Source organism: Phacochoerus africanus, chromosome 1 (assembly GCF_016906955.1).
Source record: "Phacochoerus africanus isolate WHEZ1 chromosome 1, ROS_Pafr_v1, whole genome shotgun sequence".
NCBI classification, from domain to species: Eukaryota; Metazoa; Chordata; class Mammalia; order Artiodactyla; family Suidae; genus Phacochoerus; species Phacochoerus africanus.
The window spans coordinates 149,719,485-149,740,477 of NC_062544.1; the positions used below are offsets into that span (position 1 = coordinate 149,719,485).

The following is a 20,993-nucleotide window of genomic DNA, read 5'->3' on the forward strand; positions in this document are numbered from 1 at the left end:
CACTTGGCTACTGGACAGCCTTTCTGCCTTCAGATCCTTCCTTGTTGGAGTGTCCTGGCACAGTCATGCAGTGACATAGTGTGTGGTATCAAACAGCCTGCTAACCAGGCATGTGAGGGGTGTCCTGCCAGGGCCGGCATACAGTGTGGGAACCCCTTGTCCTGTGGGATGAGAGTGCGTTTTCCATACCATGATCGCTTTATTTTACTTTGACCCTAGAAATGCTTGCTGTGTATAAGCTGGGTTGTGTGGTGGGCATGGTGGCAGCCACAGGTTCAGTTCCTCATGTGTACTTCGTAGGATTGTCTAGGAGGGCGGTGGGGGATCTGGGTTTCCTGGTGCTCTCATTAGCCACCACACCGCATCCTTGCCCACTGCTGGTTATTGCTTAAACAGGTAAGGACAGTAAAGAGATTGGAAATGGGTCCTGTGAAGGGAGGTACCTCTGTCCTCGATGAAGTTACTTTTGTGACTTTGTGGGGCTGGGGACAACCAATAAGACTGAGCAGTGCTGATGTGCTCATTCCCACTTGATGCCTCTGCCTGTGGAAAGTGTGTCCATCCCCAGATTAATTCCCTCTGGCACTTTTTCTCCTTGTCAGCTCACTGCGTTTGACAGAACAAATACCGAGTCTGCGAAGATCCGAGGTAACTCTAGACCTTGGCTCATGTTCCGTCTATTTTTTATTTTTCCCCCCAATCAGATCTCTTTTTTTTTAATGGCCTGCTTTTCTGTTTTGTTTCGTTCTTCCCAAAGCAATAGAAAAGTCCGTGGTGCCTTGGGTCAACGACCAGGATGTCCCTTTCTGTCCAGACTGTGGGAATAAGTTCAGCATCCGCAACCGCCGCCACCACTGCCGCCTCTGTGGGTCTATTATGTGCAAGAAGTGTATGGAGCTCATCAGTCTGCCCTTGGCAAGTAGGTGGCCTGGAGGCCCCAGACCCTGATCTCCTCTGGAGAATAGCTTGTTTACTAATCACCACTGGCTGATTTGGAGGACTTTTTGCTTAACTAATGGCCTATGGGCTCTTCATTCACTTACTTGTTGATCCCTTGTAGACACTGCAGCCTGGGTACTGTGCAATGGCTGGGCGTGCAACAGTCTGAGCAGGGGTTGGCAGACCTTTCCCAAAAAAGATCAGAGAGTACATATTTTAGGCTTTGTGGGCCACATACAGTCTCTGTGGCATTTCTTCTTTTTTAACAACCTTTTCGAAGTGTAAAAACCATACTTAGCTTGAAGACTATGCAAAAACAGGCTGGACTTGGCTTGCAGGTTGTCATTTGCCACCTCTGGTCTCTAAGCATCATCCATTCCCCCAAGGAGTCTAGCAAGGATACACACTCACAAACAACTGCTTTCTAAAGAGACAAGGATGATGAGAGAAATTGGATCAGGTACCCAGATGAGCTGGCTATATCTTTGTCAGCTCTGCTCAAAGTGGCAGGTGGTGAGGCTTTAAGAGGAGACTGTAGGAGTGGATCTCGAAAACTGAGCAGCAAGCTGGTTCTTTCCTTTGCGCGGAGGGTCTCCAACAGCTCGCTGTTGTCTAGAACAGGCTGTGATGTCATAACACAAGAGATGTTGAGTGCTGCGGAGGCCAGACAGGAGGCAGAGCATAGCGATCAGGGTTAGGCAGTGACATTTGAACAGAGCCTTGGAGGGTTGTGGAGAGGTGGTGCAGGCGGGCATCCTTGGTAAAGTGAAGAGCAGCGCACAGGCATGGAACATGGAAGGGCCCAGGGAAGGTTAGTGAGTGGGGGCAGCAGTTGGGAGCGGGGAGCACTGTTGGAGAATTGTGGGAATGAGGCTACAGAGGTTAGGTGGAGCCTGATGGTCCTAAACCTTGAGTTTCAATTAGTTAAAGGTTGCTAAAGGAGATCCCTTTGTGGTGCACCATAAACAAATCCAACTAGTATCCATGAGCATGCAGGTTTGATCCCTGGCCTCACTCAGTGGGTCGGGGATCCATTGTTGCTATGAGCTGTGGTGTAGGCTGGCAGCTGTAGCTCCATTTCGACCCCTAGCCTGGGAACTTCCACATCCCACAGGTGCAACCCTAAAAAAAAAAAAGTTGCTAAAGATGATCTCATGGGCTTTGGGCTAAATATGGGACATTTAGGGTGATTTTGCAACCCTGGAGAGTTCCGCTGACTGTGCACACACTGTTGGCTGCAGGGCATCTATCTGGGCAACTGGACAGAAGCAGACGTTTCCTCTGTGGGACTCTGACGTCCAGTGGGCACCCATTACTTTGATACTTTCCTTTTCTCCCAGAGATGATTCCCTATCTCACCTGAGACTTTATAAGCTGTTTTGGGGACGCTCTTCTCCTTCCTTTTCTCGGACTAATTACCTGGCATTTGCTGGGCAGTGGCTATGGGACAGCCCAGGTGGAAAAAAAAAAGGGGGGTTCAAGTATGAATAAGACAGTTTCTGGGAGTTCCTTGGTGATGCAGTGGGTTAAAGATCTAACATGGTCACTGCTGTGGCACAGGTTCAATTCCTGGCCTGGGAAGTTATGCATGCCACTTGGTCACCAGAGATAACATAGTTTCTCCCCTCAGAGTCACAAATGCCTAGGGCAGCTGTGGGGTGTCCCTAGAACTGTTGCACAGGGAAGAAGTGGTAAGTGCTCCACGAGGGTGGCATGGTAGGAAATTCTAAGAAGGGCAGATTGTTTTTGCCTCAGGGAACTGAGGAGGGCTTCCTGAAGGATGTGCAGTTTGAGCAGAGCCTTGGAAGGCTTTGGAGTTGGGTGTTCGGGCATGGAGAAGGCTGTGGAACATCCAGGGAGAGCCTGGGTTGTGTCCGAGTCATGGGGCAAGTGGAGCAGGGCAGTAGGTGGTACAGCCATGCTAGGGGTGGGCTTCAGGGCCTCAAATATGGACTGTCCTAGGTTGTCTGGCTCTTTTCTGACTGTAGTGGCATCTCTCCCACCGCTGACAGGGAAGGTGAGGTGTGGGGGCCTCTTGGCTGTAGGCAGGGCCTGCCCTCACCTGTCTGCACCCCTGGACTCCACTGCTGTCCTGGGTGTGGGTGATTAGAGGGCTCACTGCTGCCTGCCCTGTGTTGTGCTTTCCAGACAAGCTCACCAGTGCCAGCAAGGACTCCCTGAGTGCTCACACCAGCCCCAGCCAGTCACCCAACAGTGTCCATGGCTCCCGCCGGGGCAGCATCAGCAGTGTCAGCAGCGTGAGCTCTGTCCTGGACGAGAAGGATGATGACCGGATCCGCTGCTGTACACACTGCAAGGACACGTTGCTCAAGAAGGAGCAGCAGATCGATGAGAAGGAGCACACCCCTGACATCGTGAAGCTCTACGAGGTGATTCGTGTGCCGTCTTGGTCTGATTCTCAAGATTGAGCTGTGTGTTAGGTACACACCTGCAGATTTTGGAGGGTGCTTTGGGAGGTTGTTCCTTTGAATCATTTTTAGTTTCTGCCAAAAGCCACTAGCTAGGGCCTCAGTGAGTCCCGGTGTCACTGGGTATGTTGTACTAAACTTGCTCCCTCACCCTTCCTTACCCACTGGAAAGTTGCAGGTTGCAGGCTTTGGTGGCCCAGGCACAGGAGGAAGGAGGGCAGTTGGCATGTGGTGTGGACAGGTTCTGTGGATGAAGGCAGGAGCTGGAGCGGGGGGTGAACATGGGCCGCAAGAGTCCTGGGACACTCGCTCAGGAGTTTGAGAAACTGCCCAGAGGCTTAGAGCTTTCCCTTTTAAGTCCATTCAAATACCTCACCTCTCGCTAACCGCCAGCGACCTTGGGACGCCTTCAGTAGATGCCGCTTTAAGGAACATAGCCTGATGCATGAACATGGGATTTAAGAGTCAGGCTGGGAGTGAGCCTGGCTTGACCTGGTGAGGCCTGCAAGCTGCGAAGGATGACCCAGGTGGGGGCTGGGCAGGGAGGAGGCAGGAAATGGGGAGGAGAAAAACAGCCTGGGCAGTGAAAGCAGCTTGTGCAGAACTGAGCAAAGGAGAGATGTGTTTTTGTCTGATGATCACTAATGGTCACTCTTAGCAGTTCTGCAGATCATAGTAGCTGTGTTTCTGGCATCACATGAAAATACTAAGGCTTCTAGAAATAGTGTCAATTAAACCCTTGCTGAGCTGCAGGTGTAGTTACCCATTCTTTGTGGAGCTCATGATCTGATAGCTCATGTGGGTAAAGAGCCACTGCTTTTGGCTTCCTTCTTTGGAGTGGGCCCTGGCAATGCCTTGTGTTGGTATCTGATGTCACCCAGAAGAGAAGGAATGTTGCAGCTAATTTCTTTTCTCTGCCTTGGTAAACTCAAGTGACTTGTGTCCTGGGAAGCCTTGCTCTTCTCAAAAACATCCGGTCAAAGGTTCACCCTCACTTTTTTTCCTTCCTGCAAGATTTTCTGCTTGTAGAATAAGTCTGTAAATCAGGAAATTGATAACAATGATCAGAACAAAACAAAAAACCACTCTTGGTATTTTTTTCATTTTAGAAAACTTCATGTTTTAAATGTATCTCTGTTGATTCAACTTCTGGGTAGGCTTTTCTGTACCCTAACCACAGCTCACCTCTTCTTTTTTCTTCTTAGAAATTACGAACCTGCATGGAGAAAGTTGACCAAAAAGCTCCTGAATACATCAGGATGGCAGCATCATTAAAGTAAGTAGTTCTTCTCTGTCATTCTAATTCAATGGTGACTGTTTTATGGCATTTTAGGTCAGTTTTTAGTAGTGAAAATAAAATTCCTAACTCTGGCCCCAACCAGAGAGTCTTCGTTGAGTTTGTATTGCTATGGCCCACATCACAGTCCTGTGTAGTCATGTTCAGATGACCCCACCTATCCTGACTGAGCATGTTTGTGAAAGGCCTCTGGTGAAGGCACCACTGCGAATGAAGTACAGTATCCAAGGGTGAACAAGACCAGTCTGCCTCATGCTCAAGCCTGGGTAGATGCCACTCCAGGTAACATTGAGGTGTCAGGCATTTCCTTTAGGGCAAGATTTGGCAAACTTTGGCCCATGGGCCATATTTATATTTAGCCTGCCATTTCTCTCTCTCTCTCTCTCTCTCTCTTTTTTTTTTTTTTTTTTTGACTACACCCCTGGCATATGAAAATTCCTAGGGTCTGGGATTGAATCTGAGTCACAGGTACAATTACATCACAGCTGTGGCAGTGCCAGGTCCTTAACCCACTGCACCACAGCGGGAACTCTGCCATCTCTTTAAAATTCGCAGTGGTTAACGAATCCGACTAGGAACCATGAGGTTGCGGGTTCGGTCCCTGCCCTTGCTCAGTGGGTTAACAATCTGGCGTTGCCGTGAGCTGTGGTGTAGGTTGCAGACGCGGCTCAGATCCTGCGTTGCTGTGGCTCTGGCGTAGGCTAGTGGCTACAGCTCCGATTCGACCCCTAGCCTGGGAACCTCCATATGCCACGGGAGCGGCCCTAGAAAAGGCAAAAAAAAAAAGACTAAAATAAAATTAAGATTTAACTCATAAGTTTCATTCCTTTAAAGTGTACAGTTCAGGAGTTCCTGCAGTGGTGCAGTGGGTTAAGGATCTGGTGTTGTCTCTTAGGTGGTATGGGTTGATCCCGGGCCTGGCACAATGGATTAAGGATCTGGCATTGCTGCAGCTGTGACATAGGCTGCAGCTATGGCTGGGATTCAGTCGCTGGCCCAGGAACTTCCATATACCACAGATGCAGCAAAAAAAAATAAAGCATACAGGTCAGTGGTTTTAGTACAACCATCACGTCACATTTAGTACATACAACATTCACAGAGTTTTCCAACCACCAATGCTATCTTAATTCTCCCCAGCCTGGTGCAGTGCATTAAGGTTGATGTGATTGAGACCAGGGTGATGATTTCAGATTTGTGCCAACCTTGTTATTTTCCACATGACTTGGTGATGTCAGGAAAAGTGCAGACCTTCTCAATTCTCATCTGATGTTCTTTTTGCAAACTGTGCAGTTGAAATGATGGGAGTTCCTATCTTGGCACGGTGGAAACGAATCTAACTAGGAACCATGAGGCTGCAAGTTCGATCCCTGGCCTTGCTCAGTGGGTTAAGGATCTAGGGTTGCGGCTCGGATCTAGTGTTGCTATGGCTCTGGTGTAGACCAGTAGCCTGGGAACCTCCATATGCCGTGGGTACGGCCCTAAAAAGACAAAAAAAAAAAAAGAAAAAGAAAGAAATGATGAAACAACTTTACTGAATCCTTAGATTACAATGCACATCTAGATTTTTCCAGCTACCACTGCCTTATAGATGGGAAAACAGGTAAACAGGGCAGTTTTTTTCTGCTTATTGAACTTAAATTGCTGTTGCCTCAGGGAGTTAAGGGGCCATTGCTGAGGCTGGGTTAATAGCTGAGAGATGGTCTGAAATGTTTCTCAGTAGATACTGATTAAACTTGTCCTTGTGCTAATTACTAGGGATAAAAAAACGAAAATCGGGAGTTCCCGTCATGGCGCAGTGGTTAACGAATCCAACTGGGAACAATGAGGTTGTGGGTTCGATCCCTGCCCTTGCTCAATGGGTTAACAATCCGGTGTTGTCGTGAGCTGTGGTGTAGGTCGCAGATGTGGCTCGGATCCTGCATTGCTGTGTCTGTGGCATAGGCTGGCAGCTACAGCTCCGATTCGACCCCTAGCCTGGGAACCTCCATATGCCGAGGGAGCAGCCCAAGAAATGGCAAAAAGACAAAAAAAAAAGAAAGAAAAGAAAAATCATTGTCCCTGCACTTGAAATTCAACAGCCTAGTGGCAGTGGCAGACTTGTAAATGACTCCTTCTCTGTGGTAACTGCCCTACTCCTCTGGCCTTCCGGGTGTCCCCTCCTCCACCCTGGGCAGAATTGCACCCTGTCACCTCCTTTTTTGAGTTGGAGTCCAGGTGCTTTTCTCACACAGGGAGCAGTTGTCCATAAGACCCAGGAGCAGGGGCTACTGACACAGTGCCATGTGGGCTGTGGCCTGGAGTCCTTGGTCAGCTTTCCTGTTGTTCCTCTGCTCCCTGAGTAGTCTTTGAGTGAGAAAAGCAGCGTGCCTTCTCCTCTGATGTAGTGTAACCAGCTCATTCAGTAAACTGCTTCATACATCTTATTAGATGCGCTGAAATTGTTCAGAGGAAGTAGACTGAAGTAGATTCTGTCACATTTATTTTGGCGACAGCTTAGGAGTTGGTCCTCATAGGCCTTGGCACTAGTGTGTCCCTGCAATATCTGCAAATTAAAAGCAGCTTCCTGTTGATTGCCAGTTATAATATTCTGAGAAGGAATGAGCACACATTCCATACAGGTTCTTTTGGAGAGAATTAACCATCTCCCCCTTTGTGAGGTCTTAAACCTGTAGAGTTCTTTTACACCGCACTCTCCGTTCAGTGCCATGAAACTTAGAGCAAACATCTCTGTGATTTCTCCCTAGTGCTGGAGAGACAACCTACAGCCTGGAACATGCCAATGACCTTCGAGTGGAAGTGCAGAAAGTCTATGAGCTAATAGATGCTCTGAGGTAAGGTCTGTTGTCAGGTGTTGTCTTACCTGCTGCTTTGAGTGGAAGAGGTGCTGTTTTCCTGAGGTGGCGGGTGACCAGCAGACCTGAGCTTCCCCAGTCCTGGTGACAGCAGGTCTGTGTGAGGAGGAGGCTAAGGAGCTGCCAGCTTTGGCCCTCAGTGCGTCTCAGTAACTTGGTTAAGGATTTCTAATGTTCGTTATTATGAAAGGAATGGGAGCTGGTTGACACCAGATGTATATCAGTCACTGGCTGTTTGCAAACAGAGTAGCTCTTTTTTTTTTTGGTCTTTTTAGGGCCACACCTGTGGCATATGGAGGTTCCCAAGCTAGGGGTCCAATTGGAGCAGCAGCTGCCGGCCTATGCCAGAGCCATAACAATGCTAGATCTGAGCTGCGTTTGTGACCCACACCACAGCTCACGTCAACACCGGATCTTCAACCCACTGAGCAAGGCCAGGGATTGAACCCACAACCTCATGGTTCCTAGTCAGATTTGCTTCTGCTGTGCCACAACAGGAACTCCCAGAGTAGCTCCTTTATTCTATCAGAGATACCCTGTGAGGTAGGGATTAACATCCCCATTCTACGGGTGAGAGAATGCCCCACAGCTAGCAGAAGTGCTGAGGCCAGGATGGAAACACAGATTCTTTCAGGTGGACAGCTGCCTTTTTTTTTTTTTTTTTTAATAAATTTTATTGACGTATAAGTGATTTAGACAATGTTGTGTTACTTTCAGGTGTACAACAAAGTGAATCAGCCATACATATACATGTATGTCCACTCTTTTTCAGATTCTTTCCCCATATAGGCTATCACAGAGTATTGAATAGATTTCCCCAAGCTATTGGTAGGTCCTTATTACCAAACAGTTTTGTATATAGTAGTGTGTATATGCCAATCCCAACCTCCCAATCTGTCCTTCCCCCTTTGGTAACCATAAGTTTGGTTTTAAAATCTTTTGAGTCTGTCTCTACTTTGTGAATAAGTTTTTTATATCACTTTTTATTAGATTCCACATGTTAGTGATCTCATCTTTGTCCTTTTCCTGTCTGACTTCACTTAGTATGATAATCTCTGTGTCCATTCAGTTTGCTGCAAATGGCATTGTTTCATTCTTTTTTTTTTTTTTTTTTTTTAAGGGCTATAGCCTACAGCATATGGAGGTTCCCAGGCTAGGGGCCAAATTGGAGCCGTAGCCACCGGCCTACACCACAGCCACAACAACACCAGATCCAAGCCTCGTCTGCAACCTATGCCACAGCTCACAGCAATGCTGGATCCTTAGCCCACTGAGCAAGCCCAGGGATCAAACCTTTGTCCTCATGGATACTAGTCAGATTCGTTTCCACTAAGCCATGATGGGAACTCCCATTTTGTTCTTTTTTGTGGCTGAGAAATATTCTGTTTTGCATGTGTGTACCACATCTTTATCTAGTACACTGTCAATGGATATTTAGGTTGCTTTCATGTCTTGGCTATTGTAAATAGAGTTGCAGTGAACATGAGGGTGCATGTATTCTTTTGAATTAGGATTTTTTCCAAATATATACCCAGGACTGAGATTGCTAGATTATATGGCAGTTCTGTATTTAGTTTTTTCAGAAACCTCCACACTGCTCTCCACAGTGGTTACACCAACCTACATTCCCACCAGCAGTGTAGGAGGGTTTCCTTTTCTGCATTTCCTCTCTAGCATTTATTTTTTGTAGATTTTTTGATGATGGCCATTCTGACTGGTGTGAGATCTCACTGTAATTTTGATTTGCATTGCTCTGATAATTAGTGCTATGGAGCATCTTTTCATGTTTTTTAGCCATCTATCTGTCTTCTTTAGAGAAATGTCCATTTAGGTCTTCTCATTTTTTTTTTTTTTCTTTTTAGGCCCGTATCTGTAGCATATGGAAGTTCCCATGCTAGGGGTCAGATCAAAGCTGCAGCTGCTGGCTTATGCCCCAGCCACAGCAGTGCTGGATCCAAGCCTCATCTGCAACCTCCACAACAGCTTGTGGCCATGCCGAATCCTTAACCCACTGAGCGAAGCCAGGGGTCAAACTCACATCCTCATGGATACTAGTCGAATTCTTAACAATGGGAACTCCCTGCCCATTTTTTTTAATTGCGTTTTAGGTTTTTTTGATATAAAGCTGTATGAGATGTTGGTATATTTTTTGCAGATTAATTCCTTTTGGTTGCTTTGTTTGCAAAGATGTTCTTCCCTGTGGACTATCTTTTTGTATTTTTATTGTTTTCCTTTTCTGTGCAAAAACTTTTAAGTTTAATTAGGTCCCATTTTTTATTTTTGTTTTTATTTTCATTACTCTGGGAGGTGGATCCAGAAAGATACTGCTTTATGTCAAAGAGTGTTCTGCCTATATTTTCCTCTAAGAGTTTTAGAGTATCCAGCCTTACATTTAGATCTTTAATCCATTTTGAGTTTATTTTTGTGCATGGTATAAGAGAATGTTCTAATTTTTCTTTTTTTTGGCCCACAGAATGTGAAAATATCCGGGCCAGTTTTAATTGCTTTTGTTTTTCTGTTTTTTGTTTGTTTGTTTGTTTGTTTGTTTGTCTTTTTTGCTATTTCTTGGGCCACTGCCTCGGCATATGGAGGTTCCCAGGCTAGGGGTCCAATTGGAGCTGTAGCCACCGGCCTACGCCAGAGCCACAGCAACTCGGGATCTGAGCCGCGTCTGCAACCTACACCACAGCTCACGGCAACTCCGGATCGTTAACCCACTGAGTGAGGCCAGGGATCAAACCTGAATCCTCATGGTTCCTAGTTGGATTCGTTAACCACTGCACCACAACGGGAACTCCCTCTGTTTTGTTTTGTCTTTTTAGGGCTGCATCTGCGGCATATGGAGGTTCCCATGCTAGGAGTCAAATCAGAGCTGTAGCCTCTGGCCTATGCCACAGCCACAGCCACACCAGATCCGATCTGCATCTGTGACCTACACACAGCTTAGGGCGACGCCAGATCCTTAACCCACTGAGCGAGGCCAGGGATCGAACCTGTGTCCTCATGGATACTAGTCAGATTTGTTTTCACTCCCCAGGCCAAATTTTGAACTCAAGCCATAGCAGTGACCCAAGCTGCTGCAGTGACAATGCTGGATTCTTAGCTGGCTGTGCCACAAGGAAACTCTCTCTGACAGCTGCTTTTTAATTGTGTGCTGGCTGTGGGGTTAGATCAGCCCTTTGCAGGGTAGGAAGTACAGTGACTCAGCGGATGTGGGACACTTGTCCATCTAAGCATGCAGGACTGGCAACATAATTGGCAGGGTCTGGTACAAAATGAAACTGTAGGTCCCTTGTCCAAAATTAAGACTATAAGGCAGTGGTAACAGAAGATTAAACTAAGCATGGGCCCTTCTACTGCACAGGCTACTTGCCCACATGCTGGCCCTGCACCTGTGGCCAGTGCTTCAATGCTGAGTGTTTGTCATTGACCCCGTGCTTGTTAGGGGCCTTGGATACAGCCACAGGGTAAGAAACGGGCTTTGCCTACAAGGACACTTTAGTGGTGTCTCTCACCCACCTCTTCGCAAACGTTGCTGGCATGCAAGCCTGGCAACTCAGGTTTCTGAGGCTGGTAGCGCCTGTTACATTGATGTGTTTGTTCCAATTCAGTAAGAAGATCTTAACCTTAGACGTAAAGCAGGACCCTCCACCACATCCAAACACTTTGCGGCTGCAGAGGATGATCAGATACTCAGCTACACTTTTTGTGCAGGTAAAGCTATCTAGGGGAAGGGTAGACATGGCATGCTTGCCTCTCCTGCTCATCTGCTGCTCAGAAGGCAGACTGGGCCAATGGTGTATTTGTACATGTATTACTCTTTAAGATTATAGATGCAATATGCCACATCTAGAGAAAAATCTGGATATCAAAGAAAAGTAAATACGCCTTTTAGTTCTATATTATGCCTCATGCTGATATAGTTTCTTCTTTTTTTTTTATTCCATTTGCATTGGTTACATAAAGTAATCATAATTAGTGCATATTTGCAAATTTGTCTTTTTAACCACTGAATTTTATATTCTAAGCACTTTTTTATATAGTCCTCAAATAGCTTGTTTGAATGACTACAGCAGTCTCCTTGCTCTGTACACCACCCTTTTTTAACTGTTCCCCTTTCACTGGGCATTTGATAGGTTTCCATTTTTTGCTGTTGTGAGTATTGCCTGATGGACATACTTGCATGTAGCATTTCCTTTTTGGGATAAGCTCTGGCACTCTTCCTAGGCTGTTGGCTAGGAGGAAACAGGTGATTGTTCAGGGGCAGACTAGACCTAGGTGGTTGCATATGAGTTGTTTCTACCTCAGAGAGCCCTTGTGAGAGTCACAGTCAATCCCCTGGGGCTCCTGACAGAGTTCTAAGCATCCTATTGGATCATTTTTCCAGCAGCCTAATGCAGTGAGGCCCTTCCTCCTCTCGATTAGTGACTTATGCCAGTTGTTTGATGAGTGCCTGCTGTGTACCAGGCAGAGTCATAGGTGCCGGGTGTCCTGCTATGAATAAAAAGACATTCTTGTTCTCATAAAGCTGACATTCTAGAGGGCGGATAGATAAGAAACAACTGAAATACATTGGCATCAGAGGACGAAGAGTGCTGGGGAGAAACCTAAAGAAGGAAGGGGCAGGGCTCAGATGGAGGCTTATAGATGTCCCCAGGGCTGGCAGGAAAAGGCCTCACTGAGAACGTGACTCAGTTGGATGTCTGATGTTGATCATTTCATGAGGGCCAGCCCATGAGGAAGTTTGCTTTGGGCCGCTTTCGCGGTTGGGCCCATCCCTGCTACTGCTAATGAACAGCACTGTCCCAGGGTGGAGCAGCTTCGCTGAAGTGGTCTCTCACTATAGAGCTTCCCCTTCATTTTTTTCCTGAAAGGACTGACTAAAGTTGTGTAAAATTGTGATTGCCTACAGGAAAAATTGCTTGGTTTAATGTCACTGCCAACCAAAGAACAGTTTGAGGAACTGAAAAAGAAAAGGAAGCAGGAAATGGAAAGGAAGAGGATCCTGGAGAGACAGGTGAGGGCAGCCTGGGGACGCTGGCGTCTGGCTTCTTCCTTGTGGCTCCCTTGTGCATTGGGGCCTTGAAGGCTCCCAGGACGTCCTGTGAGGTTGTCCTAAGTCAAAACCTGTCACTGTCTCTAGTTGACATTTTCCTTCTGTTCTGACTAGACTCTCATCTTTAGAAACCAGAATAATTGCTTGTTTATCCCCCCAGGTCCTATTTTTCTTTCAGAGATTGTACCGATTTCCTCCTGTCCAGAATACCTTAGAGACTGGGAGTCTTCCCCCGGTACAGGTTGCAGAGACCCAGACACCAGGGAGTTCTTTGTAGAACACTTTGGAATATGCAGCTTCAAACAGAGAGTAATATGTGCATTGAAAATTATATGAGGAGTTCCCTTGTGATGCAGTGGGTTAAAGACCTGGCATCATCACTGCTGTGGCATGGGATCAATCTCTGGCCTGGGAACTTATGCATGCTGAAGGCGTGGTCAAAAGAAAAAAAAAATTGGTTGAGATTCTAGTGTATATGAGTGGAAATAGTGGAAATAGACCTCAGAGGTTTAAGGCAAGTGTATGGCCAGTGAATCTAAGATTGAGAAAAGCTTATCCCTTAACTCACTGTTACTGGTTAATTTTTTTTTTTTTTTTTTTTTTTTTTGGCTACCCGGGAAGCATGTGGAAGTTCCTAGGCCAGGGATCAAACTGAGCCACAGCAGTAACAATGCTGGATCCTTAACCTGCTCAGCCCCCAAAGAACTCCTGTTATTTGTTATTTTAATTTTGAAAATCAGGGTTTGTCCCTCCTATTCTTTCAATTAAAAGGCATGATTTGATTTTGGCAGTTGGATATCTCAGTCCTAAAGTGGGGAACTGCCATCTCTCTGGCACAGGGGTAGTGGGACCAAAGAGGGTGACTGGCGGTGTGGCTGGTGTTGGCCTGGTGACCATGTTTCTTCTCTTCGGCTTTTGTGTCTCCCCAGGCTGCCTTGGAATCCCAGCGAAGGCTTGAGGAAAGGCGGAGTGACCTGGTGTCCCATGCGACCAATGGGGAGGTGGTGTCCCTTCGAGGGGGCCCTACTCCCTTGAGAAAGGCTGAGGGCTGGCTCCCGCTGTCAGGAGGTCAGGGGCAAAGTGAGGACTCGGACCCTCTCCTCCAGCAGATCTACAACATCACGTCCTTCATCAAGCAGGCTAAGGCTGCAGGCCGGGCAGATGAAGTGCGCACACTGCAGGAGAACCTGCGCCAGTTGCAGGATGAATATGACCAGCAGCAGACAGAGAAGGCCATCGAGCTGTCCCGGAGGCAGGCCGAGGAGGAGGACCTGCAGCGGGAACAGCTGCAGGTGCTGTGGTTGCGGGAACAAGAAAGGGAACAGTGCCAGGCAGCATCCCTGCACACGCGGACTCGATCCCTGGACTTCCGAGAAGTCAGGCCTTTTCACCTGGAGCCAGGCAGAGAGCCTCGAAGCCACCTTGCTCATGCTTTGGATCTGGGCTCTTCCCCGTCTCCGAGCAGCACAGCCCCCAAGATCCCTTCACCCAGCTCAGCTCTCCAGCCCCTCAGAGTGTGGTCTGGGCCCCCAGCCCTTGGCCAGGAATTCTCCCCCCAGAGCACCACATTCCAACACAGTGAGGCGCCCTCCCTAAATCCCTTTGATGAGGAAGACCTCCCCAGCCCCTCAGCTGAGGGCACAGCCAGCCCTACTGCTGCAGAGCCTTCCCTCAGCCCTTCAGCCTGCATCCTCAAAGAGTACAATCCTTTTGAGGAGGAGGAGGAGGCGGTGGCAGGAAATCCCTTCACTGATGCTGACAGCCCAGCCCCCAATCCCTTCGATGAAGAAGAAGAGCATCCCAGTCAGAGGCCCTCAGGCCCTCCTGTTCCTGGCAACCCCTTCGAGGAAGCCCCCTGCACCAACCCCTTCGAGGTGGACAGCGACAGTGGGCGGGAGGGCGAGGAGCCCATAGAGGAGGAGCTCCTTCTCCAGCAGATTGACAACATCAAGGCGTACATCTTTGATGCCAAGCAGTGTGGCCGCCTGGACGAGGTGGAGGTGCTGACTGACAACCTGAGGGAGCTGAAGCGCACCCTGGCCAAACAGAAGGGTGCCGACTGACCTCGATGGGTGGGGTGTCTTTGTGGGGAGGGTTGCTGAGGTTCATGGAGAAGGAAGTGGGCGAGGTTTAAGATGCACACAGGTTAGTGGGGGAGGAATCTGCTGCTTCGTGCTGTGCACCTGGAGCTTTCTCCACCATAGTTGAATAAAAAAATGGGAAGTGGAACAGGAAGAATCAGCACACGTTTGCTGTTTTTCCTGTTTTTTTTTTTTTTTTTTGCTTTTCATTGGGCTTTCCCTTTAGCAGGGACTTTAAATCTTCACTGCCGAGATAGTATATGCAGTTCTGTAGGACCCCGGGCAGAAGCGGCTGCCATGCACCTTGTGCTTCCATTTGTTCCTGCCTGCTGTTTGGTCCTTACGCAGTATTATAGGGCAGCCTATATTAAGACCCTTCCTTTAGGCAAGACAGACAAGCTAGAGTCCTTTAAATCTTCCTCTGCTCTGGCAGAAGTCTGTCCCCCTGAGGCTAAGTTCCTTTCACCTGGGGCTTCCTCTGCCCTTCTGGGGAGGGATTGCTGTGAAGGCAGCAGTTTAGACCCAGAAAAGCCCAGCACCTCTCAGAGGGGTGAGGTTTCACCAGGGCCTGTTACCCTCTTACTCAGTTCTCTTTCAGGAAGTTAAGCTCCTAGGGCAGAAGTATCACTGTGAGTCTGATGATGAACTTTTTATAGAAAATAAGAGTGGTTATGGGTTCCCAGTGGGTTAAACATCCAGGGTTGTCACTGTTATGGCGAGGGTTTCATCCTTGGCTGGGGAACTTCCAAATGCGGTGGGCCAAAAAACAAAAAAGAAAAAGAAAAGAAAATAGGAGTGGTTAGCCTTTGAGTTGATAGAGGTAGTATAATTTGGGAGAATAGGCTTTACCTCTGTAGAATTGAATGACTGCTGGGACAATTGTCTGTCCCTGGAGAAAGCTCCTTCTAGAGCTTTGGCAAAATTACTCTGGGACATTTTCAGTGGGCCCAGTCTATGGTTCAGGAATTGATGATCAGGAAGTTTTTGAGGAATATTGTTAGAGGAGTTGATGCTTTCCTGAGTCAGAAGGTCGATTAAAATATCTTCCAAGGCTAATTGATGGGCCTTCTTGTCTTCTGGTTCATCTTGTCCTGACCGTGGGCACTGGTGAGTTCCTTACCAGTGTTTAGTAATAAGAAACTGAAATGTTTGAGAGAGGCACAACCCAGGATCATTCTAGTAGAACCATAGTACTTGAACTCTTCACCAGTTGAGGGCAAAAAGGGAAATTGTTGATTTAGTTCTGGTGCTTAGGTTTACAGGAACATAACCCTTAACTGACGTCTGACATCATGAAACCCAAGTGTACTCAGCTTTGGGTAGAGTTCCTGCAATTATGCTTGTTAACTAATGACCACTAGTCACTTTATACCCCTTAACTAACTCTGGGTGATACTCTCATTGGTTAGTAGAGTGAGAGCTGAAATTCATTTTGTTACATTCTGTGAAGAACCCTGTTGATCTTGAGAATGTCTGAAAAACATTGTGGTATAAAAATAATCTATATTTGTATTGATACTATTCACATGTCTTTAGTACCTGCTGGATCTTTGGCTGGATAGAAAGGTCTTGTGCAGGGGTGTGGGGATGGGGAGTGGGTGGGTGGAGAGTCTGTGGATGACACTTGCCACTTGGGTTCTGTTCACAAAGGAATGTAAAGTGGGGTCCTAAGGTCCACCACTTACCAACCTTGCTGCTTGTCATGGTTTTTGGAGGTTGGCATTTAGGCATCTAAAATGTTGTCTGGTACATGTGTCTTTTCTTCCTCAAGGTCATTGCCCTTCATGCTGTTACTCTAGAGGGGTTTACCGATGGGCTGCATGCTCCTACCTGCTCATCTGTCTTTTCTCTCTGACTGAAGAGAAGGAAGCTCTCTGCACCAAAAGCAGGTCGTTCCAGAAGCTAAATGCTGCTCTCCCTCATAATTTCCTTTCTAATGAGAATACATCTCTTTTAGTTAGCTAGTGGTTTCAATTAAGACCAATTTACCAAACATAGCCTTTCCCTGAAATCAACTGCTAGTGGCAGTTAGTAATTAACTAAGAGAATCGAGAACCACGCACATAAGAAACGTGTTTTTAAACTTAAAAAAAAAAAAATCACTGAATATACTAAAACAAACTAAAACCCTTCTGGACTCAAACCCTCTGATGTGATTGAATTCTTCCATGGCTGTATTTTTCCATGAATTCTTCCATTTAATTCTCCCATGGTTATATTCTCATATAGTCACAGGCATGACAAGAGGTAGAATTCTCTACCCCTGATTTGTACCATTTCCTGGAATTCACATGGGCACAAAGTTGTATTTACAGGGGTTGGTTAACATCAAGGAAAAGATGACCTGTGATTGCCACCATAACTTCAAGTTCTTGCCTCATGTGAATATTTCACTCATCCTGCATTCCTTCAATGCAAACAGCTCCATGTTATCAGAAAATGAGCAAGTCCTTGATACAGCATTGGCATATGTCCCTAGACCCAGAGCATGTATGGAAGAGACTTTGGGGATTCAGGCATCAAATGAAGCTGGCTTTTCACTTTTATGCTGTGTTTGTATTTTCCCTGTCTAATACACTAAGGACACTTACTCATTATACTTGCTGCTCACTGTGTCTTTTCTGTTCAGATACTAAAATGTACCTGAGTCATCAACAGCCATGTTGTAGGTCGGATGTTGGCATAAGTTATGTGATGGGACTTGGGTGAGAAGCTTTTCTTTTTGCCAGGTCACAGACTGTGGTAGCAGATTGTGGTGGTCATCTGACAGTGACAGAGAGTTTGAGGGTCATTGATTTGCATGCACTACTCTGAGGCCTTGTATTGAAAACTTTAAAAAAATAAAAGAACAGATGTTAGTGGTTGGGAGTGTGTGTGTGAGTATGTGTTGTAGGTGAGAATTACCAGATAACATCCCTCCCCTCCTTTCTAAAAGACCGTCTGAGTATCAGAAGACAGTCCCAGCTCATGTGTCAACCTGTGTGTTTAAGTCCTCTGGACAAAATCAAGGTCCCTGGGCTTTTGACAGGATAAATGGCAGGATAAATGTGGGTTCAGGTTCTGACCTTCTCAGTTATTCCTGCAGTGTTGATTAAATGAACTGTCTCACACAGGGGTAGCACAGAACCCTTTGGGGTGGTTCCTCAGGTGTTCAGCTGTCAGGTAAAGAAACAGTTTGAGAGAGGTTGGCCTGGCTGGTGTCACAAAGCCAGTCAGCGGTGGAAGCCCAGCCTGCCTGACTCACTTTGCTCTAAGTAGCAAAGAAGGTTCCATGTGGGTCAGGTACAAGTCGTTAGTGCTCAAGCAAAATATCTGGTCCAAAGGTAGCAGAAGCAAGAAAAGAGATTGGAAGCTGCTGAGTGGGTCTCTGAACTTGACATCACTCTGAGCTTTGAGACTTCCCAGGACTAAACCAGGAGGAGGTAATATTTAGTGCTCATTGTGGGCCAGACAGAATTCCAGTTATTATGCATAGGTACCTCATTTAATCATTTAATAGGTACCTCATTTAATCTCCCAACAGCTCCAGTTTAAAGATGAAAAGTCAGTGTGATGAGGTTACAGGGTTTATAGGTCTGCCTGACTCCAGCACCCAAGTGGCCTGGGCCTACTTTGTATAAACACTCAGGTTTCTAACCTGGGGTAGATATTTCATCCATAGGAAGCACCTCCTCTGAACAGAAGGTCAGAAACTCTTCTGCCTAAAACTCTTCAGCAGCCTCACATGGTTTTAAAAATACTTCAGAAACAGTTCCCATCATGGCTCAGTGATTAATGAACCTGACTAGTATCCATGAGGACGTGGGTTCGATCCCTGGCCTTGCTCAGTGGGTTAAGGATCTGGTGTTTCTGTGAGCTGTGGTGTAGGTGGCAGATGCAGCTTGGATCCATTGTTGCTGTGGCTGTGGTATAGGCCTGCAGCTGTAGCTCCAGTTGGACCCCCTAGCCTGGGAACCTCCATATGCCACAGGTGTGGCCCTAAAAAGACAAAAGACAAAACCAAACTTCAGAAAGGACTCTGGCTTTGGCGCAGGTATACAAAAGAATTTGGAAGTTGTCACTCCTGTCCTTACAACAAGGAAAAGCTGGTGGAACTGAAATTCAGTGATTTTTTTTTTTTTGGGGGACCCACCAGAGAACTGAGTTTGCAGGGCCTACTGCCACCTAGAAATCTGGAGAGGTGAGTGCAGTTACAGCCATGATCTGCTTACCTGGAGCAGAAGCCACTGGAGCGGCAGCTGGTAAGAACACTTGATGAAATGCTGGATGCTGAGTGGACTAGCACGGGAGTGAATGAATCTTGGAGGTCTCAGCCTAAGGGACACCCCACTCTTTCAGGGGTTTACCTCCAGGAATCCCATCTGGTTTTCACAGCCATTTATCTGGTAGGGGAAGGGGAAGAGTTAACAAACTCATGCTTGTGCCTTCAAAAACTGTGTCCCAGGAGTTCCCATTGTGGCTCAGTGGGTTAAAAGCCCAAGATAGTGTCTGTGAGGATGAGGGTTCAATCTCTGGCTTTGCTTAGTGGGTTAAGGATCCTCTGGCATTGCCGCAAGATACGGTGTAGATCGCAGATGCAGCTCAGATCTAATGTCACCATGGCTGTGGTGTAGGCTGGTAGCTGCAGCTCTGATTTGACCCCTAGCCTGAGAACTTCCACATGCCACAGGTGCAACTCTAAAAAGCAAAAAATGAAACAAAAAGGGAGTTCCTATTATAGCTGAGCCACAATGGACCGGACTTGTATCCACGAGGATCCTTGCTCAGTGGGTTGATGATCTGGTGTTGCCATGAGATGTGGTGTAGGTCACAGATGCAGCTCAGATCCTGTGTTGCTGTGGCTGTGGGATAGGCCAGCAGCTGTGGTTCCAATTCAACCTCTAGCCCTTAAACAGCAAAAACTATAAAACAACTGTGTGTCCCACCTGAGAGGATTGGTAAAGTTTTATGGTAATGGTTCAAGGGCAAGATTGCTGATAAGGATTAGCGTGTGTGCAGGGCCTGTGTTCTTTTAATCTAGCTTGGGGGCGGGAGGCGGGGGGCTCCCGATAATCTGTGATTCTGGAGGTTGAGGTTTTCAAACTGTGACCCTCTCTCTAGAATGAAAAATGCTTCATCAAGTAGTTAACATCTTCCATTTGTTGGGGGTTTTAGCTCTGCCTAAGAGCCCAAAGATATTTTACTATATATCCCTTGAGGTGGAACCAGGACCCTGCCTGCAGGCTGCACTATTGTTCTTTTTTTTCCTCCCTTTTTTGGCTGCCCATGGCACATGAAGTTCCTGGGCTAGGGATCAGATCAGAGCTGCAGTTCCAACTATAGTGCAGCTGTGGCAAAGCCAGATCCTTTAACAAACTGTGCTTGGGGTGGGGATCAAACCTGCATTCTGGCGCTGCAGAGATGCCACTAATCCTGCTTCACCACTCTTGCACTGTTGTTTCTTGACTACTCCTCCCTTGTCTCTGTATCCCCTCTGTTCCCTGATTAGCAACTGTCTCTGCCCTAAGGGAAGGTCATGGAGGCTGAAGCCTATTCCCCACAAAAAGTTGGGGACACAGAAAGGCTTGAGTGCCCAGGAGCTCCACAGGGTCCAGCTCAGTTTCAGTTTTGATAATCTGATGTAGTGGCTCACAGAACTCAGGGGAAAAGTTTACTCACTAGATTATTGTTTTATTATAAAGGAATACAATTTAGGAACAGTTGGATGAAAGACGTGCATAGGGCAACATATGGGAAGGGTTGTGGAGCTCCCAGGCCCTTTTCAGGCACATCATTCTCCAGCACCGTGGTGTGTTTGCCAAACTGGGAGCTCCCCCACTCCCTCAGAAGTTTTTCAATGGAGGCTTTATTACGTAGGCATGACTGGGTAAATCTTTTGGCCATTAGTGATTACTCAGCCCTCAGCCCCTTTCACCTTCCTGGAGGTCAGAGGATGGGGAGGTGGGCTGAAAGTGCCAACCAAATAGTCACACAGTTCCTCTGGTGACCAGACCCGCATCCGTGGGTCTTTCCAACCTCATTAGCACAAACTCTGGTAAGGTTGAAAGGGGCTTGTTATAACAAAATTCCTCTTTTCACCTTTTGTCTTTCCAGAGCTATTTCATGAACAGAAACAAGGAGACATGACAAAAGATGCTCCTATCACTCTTATCATTAAGGAAATTACAAGGGTTTTTGAGAGCTCTGGCCAGGTGCTGGAAACAAAGACCAAATATATTTCTTATTATATTACAAAATCAGAGAGGAGGATTAAGAGACATGAAGCTCAGCCCAAATGAGGCAGAATACTAACTCAGGTAGTTAGTGTAGGAGCATGGCCTCCATACATTGCTTTGA

At 47.0% G+C, this 20,993-nt stretch overlaps 1 protein-coding gene across 3 annotated transcripts in view; it reads left to right on the forward strand.

Moving 5' to 3' along the window:
• RBSN (rabenosyn, RAB effector) overlaps positions 1–17,254 on the forward strand; it is a 30,520-nt gene extending 13,266 nt beyond the window's left edge. For 2 of the 3 annotated variants that reach the window (XM_047781619.1, XM_047781628.1), the window contains exons 5-12: positions 603–648; positions 758–919; positions 3,088–3,329; positions 4,574–4,644; positions 7,413–7,499; positions 11,132–11,234; positions 12,433–12,537; positions 13,506–17,254. In XM_047781619.1, coding sequence (XP_047637575.1) covers positions 603–648; positions 758–919; positions 3,088–3,329; positions 4,574–4,644; positions 7,413–7,499; positions 11,132–11,234; positions 12,433–12,537; positions 13,506–14,639 — 1,950 coding nt within the window. In that variant the 3' untranslated portion in view covers positions 14,640–17,254. The remainder of the gene's footprint in view (positions 1–602; positions 649–757; positions 920–3,087; positions 3,330–4,573; positions 4,645–7,412; positions 7,500–11,131; positions 11,235–12,432; positions 12,538–13,505) is intronic. The other variant, XM_047781636.1, reaches the window with a different exon arrangement.
• Positions 17,255–20,993: the final 3,739 nt, after the last annotated feature.